This window comes from Neovison vison, chromosome 14 (genome assembly GCF_020171115.1).
Source record: "Neovison vison isolate M4711 chromosome 14, ASM_NN_V1, whole genome shotgun sequence".
In the NCBI taxonomy this organism is placed as follows: domain Eukaryota; kingdom Metazoa; phylum Chordata; class Mammalia; order Carnivora; family Mustelidae; genus Neogale; species Neogale vison.
The window spans coordinates 35,785,809-35,804,515 of NC_058104.1; the positions used below are offsets into that span (position 1 = coordinate 35,785,809).

Consider the following 18,707-nt stretch of genomic DNA (forward strand, 5'->3'; position numbering starts at 1 on the left):
GATCCATTTGTCTGTTTTTCTGCCAGTACTCTCTGAGTGATGACAGCTTTGTAAATAGAGCTTAAGATTGGGATTGGGATGCCACCAGCTTTGGTGTTGTTTTTCAACACTCCCTCTGGCTGTTTGGGGTCTTTTCTGGTTCCAGACAAGTTTGGGGATAATTTGTTCTATCTCTGGGAAAAAAAGTTGATGGTATTTTGGTAGGGATTGCGTTGACTATGTAGATTGCTCAAGGTAGCATAGACGTTTTAACAATATTTGTTCTTCCAGTCCATGAGCGTGGAACATTTTTCCATTTCTTCGTGTCTTCCTCAGTTTCTTTCATACGTGTTCTGCCGTTTTTGGAGTACAGATCCTTTACCTCTTTGGTTAGGTTTATTCCTAGGTATCTTATGGTTTTGGGTGCAGTTGCAAATGGGATCGACTCCTCGGTTTCTCTTTTTTCTGTCTCCTTGTTAGTGTATAGAAATGCAGCTGATTTCTGTGCATTGATTTTATATCCTGCTACTTTGCCGAATTCCTGTATGAGTTCTAGCAATTCTGGGGTGGAGTCTTTTGGGTTTTCCACATAGAGTATCATGTCCTCTCCAAAGACATGTTTGGATGCCCTTTCTTTCTTTCTTACTCACTTTTTAAAAGATTTTATTTGTTTACTTGATAGAGAAATCACAAATAGGCAGAGCATCAGACAGAGGGAGAGGGAGAAGCAGGTTCCCTGCTGAGCAGAGAGCATCATCAGGACTCGATCCCAGGACCCTGAGTTGAAGGCAGACACTTAACCCACTGAGCCTTGCCGGCACCCCTGCCTTTTATTCTTTCTGTTGTCTGATTGCTGAGGCTAGGCCTTCTGGTGCTATGTTGAACAGCAGTGGTGATACTGAACATCCCTGTTGTGTTCCTGACCTTAGGGGAAAAGGGAAAGGCTCTCTTTTTCCCCGTTGAGAATGATACTCACTGTGGGCTTTTCATAGATGGCTTTTATGATATAGAGGTACATTCCCATATTGAGGTACATTCCCTCTCTCCCTACACTGTGAAATTTTGATCAAGAAAGGATGCCGTAGTTTGTCATGGGCTTTTTCGGCCTCTGTTGAGAGGCTCATAGGGTTCTTGTCCTTTCCTTCATCTGTGTAGTCTATCCCTATTGATTGATTCGCAGATATTGAACCACCCTTGCGTCCCAGGAATTAAATTCCACTGGTCGTGGTGAATAATCGTTTTCACGTACTGTTGGATCCTATTAGCTAGTATTTTGGTGAGAATTTTTGCATCCATGTTCATCAGGGATATTGGTCTGTAATTCTCCTTTTTGGTGAGGCTCTCTGTCTGGTTTGGGGATCAAGGTAATGCTGGCCTCATAGAAAGAGTTTGGAAGGTTTCCTTCCATTTCTGGTTTTTGAAACAGCTTCGGAAGATTGGGTATTAATTCTTGTTTAGCTGTTGGGTGGAATTCCCCTGGGAAGACATCTGGCCCTGGACTTTGGCTTGTTGGGAGATTTTTGATGACTGCTTCAGTTTCTTTGCTGGTTATGGGTCTGTTTAGGTTTTCTCTTTCTTCCTGGTTCAGTTTTGGTAGTGTATGTATCTCAGGAATGCATCTGTTTCTTCCGGATTGCCTAATTTGTTGGCATGTAGATGCTCGTAATATGTCCTTCCGGTTGTTTGTATTTCTTTGGTGTGGTTGTGACGTCTCCTCTCTCATTCATGATTTTGTTTATTTGGGTCCTTGCTCTTTTTGTTTTGATCAGTCTGTCCCGGGGATTATCGATCTTACTAATTCTTTCAAGGAACGAGCTCCTAGTCATTGATCTGTTCTACTGTCCTTCTGGTTTTATTGTATTGATTTCTGCTCTACTCTTGAGTCTAGTAGGCTTTATTTGCTGTTCTTTCTCCAGTTTCTTGAGGTGTAAGGTTTGGTTGTGTATCTGAGGTCTATCTTGTTTCTTGAGAAAGGCTTGTATTACTATATACTTCCCTCTCTTTGTTGCATCCCCAGAATTTTGCACAGTTATGCTTTCATTTTCATCGGTTTCCCTGAATTTTTAAAATTCTTCTTTAGCCTCCATGTATTTGAGTTCTTTCCAACTTTCCTCTTGTGATTTGAGTTCCAGTTTCCAATCACTGTGGTCTGAAAATAGGCAGGGAAGGATCCCAGTCTTTTGGTACCAGTTGGGACCTGATTTGTGTCCCCGTAGGTGTTCTGTTCTGGAGAATGTTCCACGGGCACTCGAGAAGACTGTGTATTCTGTTGCCTTAGGGTGGAATGCTCTGACTGTATCTGTGAAGTCCATCTGGGGCAGTGTGTCATCCAGAGCCCTTGTTTCCTTGTTGATCTTCTGCTTAGACAATCCGTCCTTGGCAGTGAGGGCGTGTTCAAGTCCCCGACGATTACTGTATTCTCACCAGTGTGTTTCTTTAATTTTGTTATTAACTGGTGTATATAATTGGCTGATCCCATGTGAGGGGCATAAATATTTACGATTGTTAGATCTTCTTGTTGGATAGACCCTTTATGATCTAGTGTCCTTCATCATCCATTATTAGTCTTTGGTTTCAAATCTATAGGTCTGATACAGGGATTGCTATCCTAGCTTTCTTTGGATGTCCGTTAGCATGGTAAATGGTTTTCCACCCCCTCACTTTGAATCTGGAGGTGTCTTTGAGTCTAAGAGGAGTCTCTTGTAGACAGCGTATCGATGCTCTTGCCTTTTATTTTTATTTTTATTTTTTTTAAGATTTTATTTATTTATTTGACAGAGACCAAAAGTAGGCAGAGAGGCAGGCAGAGAGAGAGAGAGGAGGAGGCAGGCTCCCTGCTGAGCAGAGAGCCAGATTCGGGGCTCAGTCCCAGGACCCTGGGATCAGGACCTGAGCCGAAGGCAGAGGCTTTAACCCACTGAGCCACCCAGGTGCCCCTCAGTGGTCTTGCTTTTTTATCCAGTCTGGTATCAGGGAGCCCTCAGAGGAAAGCAGTCAATCACTCCTATCTCCCTGGTCTCCAACCACACTCCATCCTCATCCAGCCTGTGACCGAGCATTTCTATCTCAGGCACATGATCCCTTTCAAGTCTGTAAACTGTGCCGACTCCTGCAGTGTGCACCTGTGCCACGCCCCCCCCCCCCCAGGGGAGGAAGGGGGTTCTTGCGGTGGTTCTGCTGCTTACTGGGCCCCTAGTCCGGGAGCAGTCACCTGACCATGCCTTGGTTCACAGTTTATAGCAACCCCAAGCTGAGAACCCCCTCCTGGGCTCTCTGATTGCAGCCGTCTTCCCTGATCCAGTGCCCAGGAGCTCTGCCACACTCAGGCACCCCCATTCTTTCTGGGACGCTGGGATCCTGAGACGACACTCTCCTACCCAGCATAGGGAGTGGGGGGAGGGGGAGAATTTCCAGCAGACTCCCCACTGAATGGGGAGCCCGATGTGGGCTTGATCTCACTACCCCGAGATCATGACCTGAGCCGGGTGCTTACCCAACAGAGCCACCCAGTCATCCCTAGAGAGTCCGTTTGATGAATACATGTGGATGATGCCTTTTTTCTTCTCGTAAGATTGCCAACACTCCTGATGGCCCAATGTGTGCTGGTTTATGTGACTCCGGAGCAGGCGGCCAACCTTCTCAAGTGGGCAGCCAGCAGTTTTGACGCCGCCACGTTCATAAACTATGAACAGGTAAGTGGGAGCGTGAGACATTTGCTTTCTGCCTCTGTTTCCGTGGTGGCTCAACACTCTCTGAGCAACGTCAGTATGTTTTCCCGCTTACTCTTTTCCTTCTGCCTCTGCCCACTCACATACCTCCTTTTTCATTGATTCTGGCAGTCCCCAGCATCGCGGATTTCTTGATTTCCAGCGAACTTACGGCCAGAGTCTTTGAAACTTCTGTCTTGGCCTTAATAGAAGTTTTTTGAGTTCTTCTTTTATCATTGTATTTACTGTAGAGTCAGACCTTGGTGAAGGGAATTTTGGCTGTCCTATGGGTGGAGGGGTAGCCGACTCCGATTCCTTCAGAGGCAGGAGTGATGCACATGGATCAAGTTGGCCAGTGTAAGGCAGCAGGAGTGGTGAGGACTACGGTGAACCCGAGTGTCCATGTCCCATCTGATGGGACGGTCCCCCGCTCAGTGCCAGTTGCTTGTTACTGTGTGGGTGTGTGAGTTCGAGTTGAGTTGAGAACTCTTTTTCAGGACCTTGGTCCGAAACCAGTCTTGGTTTGATTTGAGAATAAAATTTCCTGATTTCTGAGATCACCGAGTTTGCACCACTGGCTGCCTGTTTTTCTCTTCTGCCCTAGTGGAAAGGGTTACGCTTTCGAGGTTTAAAATGACTCCGCTTGGGTCTGAATCCTGGCTCTCGCTCTTTATGCCTGGCTCAGTGACCTTCAGCAGGATTGCATGGTGGTTGGGAGTCCATGCTCTGGAGGTAGACTGCTTAGCTGTGTGACCTGGACAAGTTTAATAATCTCTCTGTGCCTGTCTCCTTATCTGAAAAATGGGAATAATAACAGTCCTGACTTCATAGGGTTGTAGTGAGGAGTGAGTGAGTTAATTTGTACAGGAGCGTTTCTGGCACTGTCGGGCTGTCAGGCAGGCCTGAGCTGTTTTGGATCTCTTGGAGCCTCAGGTCCTTGTTGTTGTTGTTGTTGTTGTTTTAAAGATTTTATTTATCTATTTACTTATTTGTCAGAGAGAGAGAGAGAGATCGAGAGCACAAGCAGGCATTGTGGCAGGCAGAGGCAGAGAGAGAAACAGGCTCCCCGTTGAGCAAGGAGCCCGATGTGAGACTTGATCCCAGGACCCTGGGATCATGACCTGAGCTGAAGGCAGCAGCTTAACCGACTTGGTCACCCAGGCATCCCCCAGGTCCATGTTTTTAAAGGGATAACTTCTCTGGATTATTAAGAGAACTCATGAGATGATGAGTAGCAGTGGGCATATGAGAAGCGCTGAAGACCCGGTAGCTTTTTTTTTTTTTTTTTCCTTTAAGACTTTATTTATTTATTTGACAGACAGATCCCAAGTAGGCACAGAGGCAGGCAGAGAGAGAGAAGAGGAAGCATGCTGCCTGCTCAGCAGAGAGCCCGATGCGGGGCTCGATCCCAGGACCCTGAGATCATGACCTGAGCCGAAGGCAGTGGCTTTAACCCACTGAACCACCCAGGCGCCCCCACGCATGGTAGCTACTTTTATTGCTTTTATTTTGCTTTTTCTGATTTTACTTTTTTTTTTTTTTTTTTTTTTTCTTTCTTAGTCTCATTTTCTTTTTAAATTTTATTCCAGACAAGAGCAGTCAAGGCCTTGCCCGCTACAACATACCTACGGACAGATCTAAGGCTAGACACGGTTGACTTTTTGGCCACCCTGTGCCATGTTCTTATATAGGCCGGGTTCTTACAGAGGTGTTTCTTGGTTGAGTTTTCTTCCTTCCCTCGGCTCATGACCTGAGCCAAAGGCAGAGGCTTTAACCCACTGAGCCACCCAGGCGCTCCTGGGAACATGCTTTTCACAGGGAAGAAAGTGCTCTGGAGGATGAACAGTTTTTATAGGATTATTTACTTTTTACATTTTGTAAAAGCTCAAAAGATTTATAAATTAGCATACAGGCAGGAATCCCAAGCTTTCTTGTAAAGGAACTTGATCATTACTTGAAGGACAACGTGATTTTCCTGTAGGCATCTCGTTCACAAAACAGATGTGTAGGGTGTATGTGTGGGTCTCGGGCCAGAAATCAGGCTTTTGGTTTGAGCAGAGTTCATTATATATGGTCATGTTGATTTAGAAATCTAAAATGGTTCTCCCGTATCTCAGGCTTTGAGAGGGTTTTTCTCTCTTAAATGATGGTTTTCTTTTTCTTTTTCCTCTTTGAAGATTTATTTATTTGTTTGTTTGATAGGTAGAGATCACAAGTAGGCAGAGAGGCAGGCAGAGAGAGAGAGAGGAGGAAGCAGGCTCCCTACCAAGCAGAGAGCCCTGATACCGGGCTTGAGCCCAAGACCCTGGGATCATGACCTGAGCCGAAGGCAGAGGCTTAACCCACTGAGCCACCCAGGCCCCCCATAAGTAATGGTTTAAAAAAAAAAAAAAAAAATTTTTTTTTTTTTAAAGCAGAGGAACCTTTTTCATCCCATACAGTTTCCCAGCTGCAATGCTAAACCAAAAGCGTTCGCTTTTAAAGAAATTTTTTAATGTTTACTTGACACTGAATGCCTTGGAATTTTCTCTGTAGAACCTTCTTGAGTTCCCCGGAGCATTGTTTGAAAATCTTAAATTAGTCCTTTATTAAATTTAGCTGCCGCTTTTTAAATTCCCTCTATGTTTCCTCTTTCCTCGCTCATGCTGCTCTTTTCTTCACGCTACTCTTTACCTCTGAATGTCAAGGATGCTTTTGGGTGGCTGCAGTTCAGTTCTGATCAGTGATGTCATTTCATGGAAATTCCTACTTTAACATTTGGCCAGAAATTGGAGGTATGAATAGGATAGTCTCAAAATGGTCATTAAACTTCAAATCATTAAAGAGCATTTCTTCTTACGCTTTCTATGGGCTAGGCCAGTGGTTCTCCAACTTTGACATGCCTAAGAATCCCCTGGAATTGTTTTTGAAATGCGGCTTTCCGGATTGCATCTATGGGGATCTGATGGAGTAAATCTGTTACAGGAACTTGAAAGTCTGTACTTTTAAAAACAGCCTAGGTGATCTTTGTGTAAAGCGCCCATATAAACGCTGGGAGACACGACACTGAGCATTCGTGTTCACCTTAGGGAGCGTAACACTCTGCTCAGACTGCAGACAGCAATACCCAGTCCTGAGGCTGAACTTGCGGCTCCCTTGGATATCTGGTAACGTCTGCTGAGCATTTTCCCCCAGCCCTTTGACTTTTGTCTGTCGGAGAAGTGTGAGTGAATTGGCAAAAAGAGGGGTCCTCGGCACTAGCAGGGGGAACACAGCGGGCTTGTCTGATACTGAAGCCCACAGTGTGTACCACTCAGCCCTCCTGCCGCTGTGATAATACTGTTCGTAAATAAATGTTTACGTTAACCTTGAATCATCAAAGAACGTTAGAAAATACCAGCAGAAAAGTAAAGCGAGCAGTCTGGTTTAGAAAGATTTAAGTGAAAAATGTTAAAACCATTATGGTTTTGAAAGAAGTAACCCGCATCCAAAACACTGCGGCCCTTGCCAGAACTGGTTACGTGAAATCGTAATTCATCTCTTTGGCTTGTACCGGGAAGGTCCCAGGCTTTTGTCTGTTTGGGAAATTGGGCCCTGTTTTCCCTGGTCAAATGACAGACAGTAAAATTTCGTTGTATTTCAGGTTTCCGCTTTTAACGCCGGTTACTCAGATTCTGGACCCTTGGCGATTTACACCGTCTCGCAGGCTGCCGCAGCTGGAGATGTAAGTTGCAAACTCACCAACTCTCCCAAGTGTTTTTCCTCCATTAACATGTTCTTAGTTAAAAAAAAAGAGAGAGAGAGTGTTTGAAAGCCATGTCTGATCAGAGCTCTGTATAAGTGTAATGTCATTCCCATGTGTCTGCCTAGAACCAACTTAAAAATGTTTATTTTCAACATTGTGGGTTAAGGCCTCTGCCTTCAGCTCGGGTCATGGTCCCAGGGTCCTTTGATCAAGCCCCGCCTCAGGCTCCCCACTCAGCACAGAGTCTGTTGGAGATTCTCTCTTCCTCTCCTGTTCACGCACACGTGCGTTCTCTCTCTCTCTCTCTCAGATCCTTGGGGAAAAAAGTATAGTTTATGTATATGAGTGCCAAATTCTTTAATCCTTCAAAAGTATTATATAGGTCTAGACGTTTTAAATGATCACTGGTGGCTGGAAGTTGGTTGGGGAAGAGATGGCGGACAATGAGATTAGGTCAGAGACTTCCTGGTACAGTGGGCTTTCCCGTCTAGATCCTTATTTTGACTAATATTTATTGTTTCACAGTTGAAAAGGACATCAGGACATCTGTTGTTGGTTTCATAGGCTCAGTTTAAGCGGTTTTCCCAGCTCACTCAAGTTTCTTCTTTTTTAAAGTTATCTACATTTTTAGTGTTTGTCTGTAGCAATTTATTTATGAGAAACGGAAGAGGGAACTAATTATTCAAGGCACCTTTTTCGTTTTGTTTGTTTTTTATTTTTCCTTGAAGTTTTACTGAATTAGAATTGACATCCCATAAAGTGTACATATTTACAGTGTATAATTTATTAAGTCCTGACATAAGTGTAGACCTATAAAACATCAGTCACCCCAATCAAGGTACTTTTTGAAAAATGAGTGTCCTCTTTGAAATTGAAGTATAATTAACATATAACATAATATTAGTTTCAGATATGTATGTCATGATTTGATATTTGTCAATATTGTGAAATGATCACCATAGTAAGTCTAGTTAACATCATCTTTTTTTTTTTTTTCTTCTTTAATAAGAACCTTTAAAAATGACTCTCAACTTTCAGGTATGCAATATTATAGTATTAACTATAGTCATATAGGGAGCTGTATATTACATCCCCAGACCTTAATTATTTGATAACGGGAAGTTTGTTCCTTTTGATTGCCTTACCTGTTTTACCCACCCCTACACCCTGCCTCTGGCAACCACCAATCCGCTCTCTGTATTTGTGAGTTCATAGTATTTTTCAGGGTGGTTTGTTTTTGTTTCTGCTTTTGTTTTTGTTTTGAAGATTCCATGTTTAAGTGAGATCATACAGTATGTATCTTTTTCTGTCTCACTTCCCTTAGTGTAATGCCCTCAGGGTCCATCTGTGTTGTTAGAGGTGGCAAAACTTCATTCTTTTCTATGCCTGAACAATTGTGTGTGAGTGCATGTGCATGCACACATATGTGCACGTGTCTCTGATTTTTGTAAAAATCCCTTCACCTGTCGATGGAGATATGTCAGTTATCGTCAGCAGTGCTGCAGTGAACATGGAAATGCCGATATCTCTGGGAGATCGTGTTTGTTCCCTTTAGATAAATAACCAGAAGTTGAATTGCTTGATCCTATGGTAGTTCTACTTTCAGCTTTTTGAGGATACTGTTTTCCATAGTGGTTACATCATATACTTGCTACCAGCAGTGCACAAGGGTTCCCTTTTCTTCCCCTCCTTGCCAGCAGTTGTTACTGCTAGTCTTCTAGTCTGGTCTTCTAGTCTTTTTGATGGTAGCCATTCTAACGGGTGTGAGGTGATAGAACTCATTATGGTTTTGATTGGCATTTCCCTGATGACTTGTGATGGTGAGCATTTTTTTTTTTTAATGTGTCTGTTGGCCATCTGTATGTCTCCTTTGGAAAAATGCCTCCTCAGATCCTCTGGGCATTTTTAAATCATATATTTAAAATCCTATATTTTGCTGTCGAGTTGTATAAGATATAGATAGATGTATGTCTTACATCGATACGGTATCTGTTGTATAGCTATTGGACGTTAATCTCTGAGCAGATACACGATATATAAATACTCTCCCCTATTCACCAGGTTGCCTTCTCATTTTGTTTTTTTCTTTGCTGTGCAGAAGTTTTTTAATTTGATTTAGTCTGAGTTGTTTACTTTTGCTTTTGTTGCCAGATCAAACAATTGTCAGCAAGACCTCAGTCAAGTAGCTTACTTGTCGATGTTTTCTTCTAGGAGTTTTATGGTTTCTGGTCTTACATTCAAGTCTTTAATCCATTTTTAGTTAATTTTTGTTTGTGGTGTAAGGTAGTGGTCCACTTTCATTCTTTTGCATGTGGCTGTCCTGTTTTCCCAGCACTATTTATGGAGGTTACTCTTTTTTTTTCCTTATTGCATATTCTTGGCTTTTTTGTTATATGTGGTTAATATATATATATATGTTTATTTCTGAACTCTTCTCTGTTTCATTGATCTGTGTATTTGTTTTGATGGCCAATGCCGTTTTGTTTGATTTCTGTATCTTCGCGATAACAGTTTAAAATTGGGAAAGGTGGTGCCTCCTGGTTTTTTTGTTTTTTGTTTTTTGTTTTATTTTTTGCTATTTGGGGTGTTTTGCGGTTTAATACAAATTTTAAGATTGTTCTTTTTCTGTGAACAATGCTGTTGGGATTTTGATAGGGATAGCGTTGAAGCCGTAGGATGATTTGGATAGTATGGACATTTTAATAATACTCATTCGTACATGAACACGGGATATCCTTGCATTAATTGCATCTGCTCAGTTTCATTTATCAGTGTCCTGTAGTTCACAGCGTGCAGGTCTTTCACTTTCTTGGTTAAATTTGTTCCTAGGTATTTTACTCCTTCTAACGTAGTTCTGAGCGGGATTCTTCTCTTGATACTTCTTACAGTCAGTTTTATTAGGGAAATAGGGTACAGTGTGTGTATTTTAAGTGTATGGCTTTTTGTTTGTATTTTTTAGTATATTTGATGTGCAGTGTTACATTAGTTTCAGGTGTACATGCATAATTTTAGTTTGGACAACCGTATGCATTTTTAGAACCACGACCAGCATGGTCCGCTGAAAACATTTCCAGTACTCCAGAAAGTTTCCTCATGCTCCTTCCCACTCCTTTACCCCACCATTACCCTTCTCTTTGCCAACCACAGGCTGCTTTCTCTCACTATATATATAGGACAGAATTTCTAAATAGAATTTCATTGAGATAGGATCATAGTGTGTGTACTGTTTTAGCTGCTTTTGGTGAGACGGTGCGTTTAAGTCATGCGTGTTTGTTGCATTTATCCGTAGTTCATTCTTTCTTTACTGGTGTATAGCATTGGCCTTGTTTGGATATACTCAGTCTGTTTCTTCATTCACATGTTGTTGGACATTTACGTTGTTACCAATTTTAGGCCCATGTTGAATAAATCTCTTCTTTTTTTTTTTTTTCTTAATTAAAGATTTTATTTATTTATTTGACAGATCACAAGTAGGCAGAGAGGCAGGCAGAGAGGGAAGGGGGGGAAGCAGGCTCCGTGCTGAGCAGAGAGCCCAGTGCAGGGCTCAATCCCAGGACCCTGGAATCATGATCTGAGCCGAAGGCAGCGGCTCAACCCACTGAGCCACCCAAGCGCCCCTTGAAGCAAATATCTTCATCCTGTCATTTGACCCACAGCTACTTGAACATGTGTCTCCAGAACGGGGTTTCCCAATCTTGGCGCTCCCCACATCTTGGGCCCCATCGTTCTTTGCCGAGGGCCCTGTGCTGAGCTTCCTAGGATGCTTAGCAGCACCCATGGTCTCCACACACCAGAGGCGGGAGAGTGTCTTCCTCACTCCTGCTTCTGACCACCGAATATGTCCTAGATGTTGCCAAACATCTCCCAGGGAACAAAACTGCCCTTGTGCGACACACACATAGGTAGACTCATCACTCTTTAAACATTTCAAAATAGAGGTAGACTCATCACTCTTGAAACATTTCAAAATAGTTTCTCGATAGCATGACGTGTCAAGTCACAGTTCAGATTGATCTGATTATCTCACAATTATTTCGACTCTCTGTATCTGTTAAATCCTGAGTGAGAAGAAGACCCCTACCTTGCCGTTGGTTAACAGGTCTCACAAGCCTCTTCTAATGACAGTCCTCACTTTCTCCCTGCTCTTTCTTTAGCCTTGCCATTTATTTTCCTAAGACAGCGGGTCCTGTAAGGGTGCCTGGGTGGCTCAGTTTGGCTCAGAGTCCGACTCTTGGTATCAGCTCAGGTCCTGATCTCAGGGTCCTGGGATCCAGCCTCTTGTTGGGCTCCCTGCTCAGCGGGGAGCCTGCTTCTCCCTCTCCCCCCTGCTGTCCCCCCTGCTTATGCTGTCTGGCTCGTTCTCTGTTAAATACATAAAATTTATATACAAAACCAAGCAAAAGAAAAAACAGTCCATAAGTCTTTAAAAATTTTAAAATTTATTTTATTTTTTAAAGGTTTAAGATATTTATTTCCCAGAGAGAGAGATCACAAGGAGGCAGAGAGACAGGCAGAGAGAGGAGGAAGCAGGCTTCCTGCTGAGCAGAGAGCCCGATGCGGGCCTCCATCCCAGGACCCTGGGATCATGACCTGCGCCGAAGGCAGAGGCTTTCACCTACTGAGCCACCCAGGCGCCCCGATCCATCCCTTTCTGACAAGACCTAAGGGTGTGTAACACGTTACACCAAACATGTAGCTCGCGATATCCCAGACCCTGAAGGGCAGAGCCCTGCTAAATGTTACATCGAACGTTAGTTTATTGGGTTCTCCCAATCTCGCTGAATGTTTTTTCAGATAATGGAAAGCCCAGTGCCAAAAAAGCTGTCGCGAAATGCATCTAGATGGTAAACATGCTTGGTCCTTGTACCCTGGGGCCTATCCCAGAGGGCTCTGACTCCCTGAGTCTAGAGTTGGACAGAAGCATCTGTCTTTTCTTTAAAAAGTGGCCACAGGGGGCGCCTCGGTGGCTGAGTGGGTTAAGGCCTCTGCTTTCGGCTCAGGTCACTATCTCAGGGTCCTGGCATCCAGCTCTGCATCGGACTCTCTGCTCAGCAAGGAGCCTGCTTCCCCCTCTCTCTGCCTGCCTCTCTGCCTACTTGTGATCTCTCACTGTCCAGTGAACAAAATCTTTTAAAAGAAAAAAAAAAAAAGACAAAAAAACCCCAAAGTCCTTCATGCTTTGCTGGTTTGCACTGGGTTGGGTACAGCTATTTAGCCTGCCATTCCAAACCCAAACTTCCCCTACAACGTTTGGGCTGCAGACGCAGGAAGGCGTTGGAAACTGAGACCGAGGAGAGCAGAGAACGGAGAAAAACTATTCCCAGAGAAAACCGGCTGCAGCTCGAGGCCGGCTCCCAGGGTGGGCGGCGGCGGCAAAGGCCCGGCAAAGGCCAGCGAGGCTGGGGCCCCGCCTGAGGCCCAGGCAGGGAAGGTGCGGCCACAGAGGGGGCGGCAGCTCGGGAAGTGCTGGCCGCGGGGCCTTGCAGGCCTCCAGCAGCTTCCTGGGCCTCCCCCGCGGGCGCCGCCAGCGACTCCGAGCCTGGCGAAGCCGGAGCTGCAGGTGGACTGCGTGGTGTGTGGGGACATGTCGAGCGGCAAGCACTACAGCGTCTTCCCCTGCCAGGGCTGCGAGAGCTGCTTCCAGCGGAGGCATCCACAGCAACCACAGCTACACCGGCCGCTCCGACCGCCGCTGCCAGATCGACCAGCACCACCTGTGCCAATACTGCCGCCTGAAAACGTGCTTCCGCGTGGGCATGAGGAGGCGGCGCAGCGTGGGTCAGCAAGGGACACGGATGCTTCGTCCTCCCGCGGAGCTGCCAAGCGGCGGACCTTGGCTTCTCTCCTCAGACTCCTGTGTTTTTAAAGACGGTGAAACGTTTGTCCCTTCTGTTTTCTTAAACGATCACGAAACCACGGAGAGTGTCGGGCTCCAGCCTTGGCCTCCCCAGAACTGCTGGCCGGAATAGAGGGCCAGGGACCAAGGGGCCCATTCCTGGGACAGCCTGGCGCTCAGCACCCCAAGCATGAACTTTCGGGGCCGGTGGGGTCGGCTTCCCTCGGGGGACGGCCTGACGTCTGGACCGGAGCGGCCAGCGGAGTAATGCGCCAGGCAGGTTGTCAGCATACGGAATCCACGTTGGACACTATGTGATGAATGAATCAAGGCCAATGATAAAGATGTTTCCTACCTGAAAACAAAAACAAAACAGAACAAAACACCTGTCCCAGAGAGAGTCCAGAAAAGCCAAGCTCTAGCCATACTACTTCTCTGTCCGTATTCTGTGTCTCAGTTACTCTAGAGTCCATTGACTTGAAGCAAGTTCCCACAAACGGTTACCCACAAATACTAAGTAACTCAATTTATCAGGACATTGTAGGCACACCTCAGTGGGACACGGTACTGAAAAGCATTTTCTTTCCCTCTCGTCATTTCAGTGGCGCTGCAGACTCTCTGGACAAATAACTGTCCATTTGAGAAAAATTTCTTTCTAATTCAACAGTGTGACACATGTGGTCAACAGCATCTGAAATCTGGAGAAGAAATGAAGTTGCGTGGAGTCCATTGATGTTCACAAACGTCACCACGGACTGCCACCACGTCTTCAAAACTTAGCTGTGTATTTCTTCACTTCTTGAACTAACCACCACTGACACCTCCTGCATGTCCGACATGGCGCTAAGTGTTTTGTTCATGTTCAATGTCACTTGCTCTTTACAGTCATCTATGAAGTGGGATTCTCGTCATCCCCATTTGTCCCATCAGGGAACGGAGACGTACAATGCTTTAGCAGCACGGCTCATAAGAGGCAGAGGTAGGATCTGCTCGGGGTCTGGACCCCATGTTTGAAATCACTATGATTCGTTTCCAAGACCCTACAAAAGCGACAAGTCGTCACCCCAGACGTTGGTTTTCCCCACCCCACGGTCCCCACGTGGCCCCAGCTTCAAGGACATTCTCTCAGTTCCTTCAACAGTACACATCCTTCCCGGCCCTAACTGAACACCTTCCCACATCCGCCTTGATTTCTTAGCCTCCTGGTCTCAGCTTAAACATTCCTCGGGAAATTACAAACTCTAATGCACCCTGTACTTCTCAGCACTCCATGCAGAACAGTAATGACGAATCTCACGGGTCGTTATTTCCTTCCTGTCTTTGCCAGCCAGGTGGTGAGTCCCTCACGCATCCCGTCAGTCCTGTTCATCATGTGTTCTAATCACTGATAGCCACGACCCACCCAAAAGGAAGGCCATTCCCCCTACACACACACACTCACACTGACACACACACACACACACACACACACACCCCCCCCCTGACTGGCCTGATCTCAGGTGCACAGCGGGGATCCTGACAACCCATAGTGGAACGGAAGCTACTCAAGAAGGAGAACGGAACTCCTTCCTCATCAACATTCCACTTACTGGCTTCAAGTCGGTCTCTTCTAGCAGGACTTGAGCCCCAACAAGGCTGAAACCTCATCTGCCTGGTTCGGCCGCATTTCCACTCTCGCTGTCTCCAGGCCCCCCACAGAGTTAGCAGCTCCGTCAGTGAAGCCCCGTTCTGGGCTCTTCTGAGCTGCGAAAGGAGGGGCACACAAGCTGACGGCTACCTTTTGGCAAACCGGTGTACTCTGGGACACAGGCCCGCCTCCCAGCGAGGCCCCAGCCCCCCGGAGACACGGGGCCCTGACGTCATGCCGTACAGGTACCTCCGTGCAGAGAAGCATCTTCCCAAGGGCTGCTCACTTCTTCGTCCTCCGCGCCGACCTTGAGGACGACGTTCAGGAGCTGCAAAGGGGTGTCCTCCGACCAGTGGCCATGGGTCTGGAGGTTGTGAGGTGCTGCGCCCACCGGGACAAGGCTGTGGGGTCTTGAGACGCCAGACAAGAAGCAAGCCTCACAGAAGCCTGGAAGACGGGAGGTGCTTTTGCTCAGACTCAGCTGAAGTGTCTCAGTGCCCCGCCCGTCAGCTGTCCTAACCACCTTCCCGCTCATGGGTGCTGGGCCCACACGCTGAATGGACAATTGCCCTGCTCCCTCGGCCTTGGCCTTCGGAAGGCATCGCTGGATGGGTCTTGGGGCCCCGCCCACACAACCCTGGGCACACAGTCTCTCTCCCATTCCCACCTGGTAGGACCTCGGTCACACCACCATCCTCCTCCTCTGCTGCTGCTGCTGCTGCTGCTGTTTTCTGAGGGTGGCCTGTCTGAGTTCATCGCAAGCTTTAGGTGGCCGTAGTCGGTACAAAACCGAGCTGTCTGGAATGGAATTGCGTTAGCACCCTTTTCAAAACTCAGGTGGGCATATTTGTGGGGACTCTTTCTGGATTCTTTGTTCTGTTCTGTTCTGTTGTGTGGGACTGTCCTTCTGCAAATACCAACACGGGCTTCCTTATTACAACTACTACTAAGTTCGGAAACTCTAAACACTTGTGTTCCCAAATTACTATTCTTTTCAAAACCAGTTTCGAAACTACTCTAATTCCTTTGTCCTTCCACATACATTTTAGAATATTTTGGTCTGTCTCTACGAAAACAAACGAAGCTGACAGGATTTTGATAGAAATGGCGTTAAATCTCTCTCTCAGTCTGGGGAGAATCGACATCGTGGCGATGCTTAGTCTTCCAGGCCCGAACATGGTGTATCTCTCCATTGATTTATATCTTGGACTTCCTTTATCAGTGCTAAAGAGCTTTCGGCGTGGGATGCCTGGACAGGCACTGTTAGATTTATCCCGAAGTAGTTTCTTTGTACGAAGTAGTTTCTTTGTGAAGGTGTGTTTGATTGTGGAGCCTCCATATTCGTTGCTGGCATAGAGGAATTCCGCGTACCTTTATGTGTTTATCCCGTATACTGTTTCTCTGTGAAGTTGCCTTATTAGTTCTAGAAGAATTTGTCGTACCCTCTTGGGGCATCAGGCCTGCAATTAAGATTCCGTGTCAAGGGCTGTCGTGTGACACCCGGAAGATCAAGGAGGGACCCGAATGGCGTCATGCACGTTCTCCTCTCCCTCTTCCCTCACGGGGGAGGTCTCTTCACCAAACACCCTTCTCCTCCTAGGGACTAGCCCTAGTGCCTATTGGGTTTTGGGGAGCAGCATTCAGTTCCCTAGAAGCCCACTGAATTCCCCAGGCCAGCCACTCACACCCTCCCGTGGGCACCAGGACTTGCCACACCCTCTGGTTTCTAGAAGCAAGTCTTGCCTTCCGAGGCCCTGCTGGTTCTCTCTGTTCTCACGCGCGATGTCTGTGCAGTCCTGCACGGTGTGTGGTATCCTCCTCCCCTGAAGCGCGAGGGTCTGTGACTAGGAAACTGTTGTCAATCACACGTGTCGGGTGTCAGGGCGTCCCACAAGTCTGGAGCAGGAGTCTCTCTCTCTCATCGGGGACCTGAGGAGATGGTGATTCAAACAGGCGGCATCACACACACGGTGTCCCTATGTTAAATGAGGACGCGGGGGTCAGCTTGACCTGCTCCTTCGCTAACTAACTGGCTTCGGAGGTGACAGGCACGATCTGGGAGGGAACTGGCCATCGCTGGCCAGCTTGCGTGTTGGCCCGTGTTCTGTTACCTCACGTGGAGGTCGCCATCCATTTCCAAACGAATGTCCCCTCCTTGCCAGCAAGGTGAGAATGGATGAGAATGGACTGTATCTGGGTCTTCCGCCATGTGACCTATATGTGGCCTGTCTTGGTCTCCAGGGCTCCCCCCTGAGGTTGGCAACCGCAGGACATGCTGACTGGTGTGCTTCAGTTCCAGGGACTGGGGGTTGGGCCAGTGCTTGATGCTGACGTCCAGATCCTCTGGGGGAAAGCACACCCCAAGCACAGCCCTGGGGGTGACCCTCTGTGTTGTGGGTGCAAAGGAGGGAGGCCCCGACGCAGGGAAATGTGGGAATGGCACAGTGAGGGGATCAGTTCCCACCTGGACTTACGCCAGGAGACTGGAAACCATACGACCATCGCCGCGACAGAAGCCCCAGGGCTGATGATGCGGATTTGAGACTCTCTGGAAGAAAAAACCGAGAACGAGGAGCAGGGCAAAAGACACTCCCCCAGCCCACAAGTATATCCAGGAAGACACAAACCCAAGCAAAGGAGGAGTGGAGGAGAGAAAACTGAATACGGGGTGGGGGGGGGCACGACTAATTCAACATGGGTTCAGAATTTGAGCCAGTTGTAAATCCAGCATTGACAAGGGCACCGGGGTGGCTCACGTGGTTAATCATCTGACTTCAGTTCAGGTCTTGATCCCGGGATCCTGGAATAGAGCCCCATGTCAAGCTCCCTGCTGGGCAAGGAGTCAGTCTGCTTCTCCCTCTGACTCTCCCTGCTGCTCCTCCCGCTGGGCCCTGCTCTGTCCCACTTGCTTGCTCGCTCTCTCGCTCTCTCGCCCTCTTAAATGAATCCATCAAATCTCTCACACATAAAAAATAAAAAGGAAATCGTAAATTCACTAAAATAATTTAATTGGCAAAATTCAAAGGAGGCCGATGGCCTTCTGTGCCTCTACGACATAGGTTCTGAATGAAGTGTGATGTTGCTAAGATGCACCGGTTGGCTAACCTTCAGGGACTTCATTCACGTTCTGTTTGTAGCGAGTACAATAACCATAGATTCTACCTTCTGTATTTCCTGCTTTGACATCTCGGGCCTTGCTGACTTTGGTGGAGGGACTTTGCCTGGCAGACTTACCGAATTCCTAGAGATGGTCAGCAGCTTGCCTACAGGCAGAGCTTTCACATGTAAAGCAACCAATTTGGAGCCTTTACCCCCAGCCACCTCTTGTAAGAAACTCTTACTCTGGGCCACTCTCCCCTGCCCTGATCACCCCAGGGGCAGGGACAGACTACTCCAGACAGACACCACCGTGTCCCGGAACCCACGGACGTGACACCGACTGGGCAGTCTTAAATGTGCTGACCCGGATTCACCTGCCCCTTGCCACGGAAACCACAGTAAAGGGTCTTGCCCGTGTTGCCTGTCCCTTCAGTCCCTCTTTCTCCTGACCGCCCCTGGTGCTTCCCTGGGTGGCCCTCCATGGCTCTCGGGACCTCCTTTCTCGGGATCAGGGAGTCGATGAACGCTTCTTGCGTTGTGAGAGTTCCTTGTAGATCTGCTTGTCTTCCCATACCTGATAAAATAAAGCCCTGTACCCTGAAAACACCGGAGACACCTGGGGGGCTCAGTGGGTTGAGCTTTTGGCTCAGGTCAGGATCTCAGGGTCATGGGATAGGGTCGCAGGTCGGGCTATGTGCTCAGGGTGGAGTCCGCTTGGGATTGCCTCTGCCTCTG

The 18,707-nt window shown here is 47.1% G+C and overlaps 2 protein-coding genes across 44 annotated transcripts in view; one reads left to right on the forward strand and one right to left on the reverse strand.

Annotated features, from left to right (window-relative positions):
- LOC122895785 (thyroid receptor-interacting protein 11-like) overlaps nt 1-18,707 on the forward strand; it is a 294,071-nt gene that overhangs the window by 223,845 nt on the left and 51,519 nt on the right. For 21 of the 22 annotated variants that reach the window (XM_044233482.1, XM_044233486.1, XM_044233487.1 and 18 more), the window contains 2 exons: nt 3,551-3,671; nt 7,309-7,389. In XM_044233482.1, coding sequence (XP_044089417.1) covers nt 3,551-3,671; nt 7,309-7,389 — 202 coding nt within the window. Of the gene's footprint in view, nt 1-3,550; nt 3,672-7,308; nt 7,390-18,707 lie in introns of those variants that run through there. The other variant, XM_044233493.1, reaches the window with a different exon arrangement.
- The window catches only part of LOC122895788 (aquaporin-8), a 182,923-nt gene continuing 176,732 nt past the window's right edge, over nt 12,517-18,707 (reverse strand). For 13 of the 22 annotated variants that reach the window (XR_006382285.1, XR_006382283.1, XR_006382282.1 and 10 more), the window contains 2 exons: nt 17,338-17,673; nt 16,621-16,802 (listed from right to left, as the gene is read on the reverse strand). The gene's annotated coding sequence lies outside the window, so the exon portion shown is untranslated. Of the gene's footprint in view, nt 13,602-14,835; nt 14,990-15,122; nt 15,321-15,540; nt 15,672-15,915; nt 16,330-16,620; nt 16,803-16,984; nt 17,246-17,337; nt 17,674-18,048; nt 18,547-18,707 lie in introns of those variants that run through there. The other 9 variants (XR_006382273.1, XR_006382272.1, XR_006382293.1 and 6 more) reach the window with 9 other exon arrangements.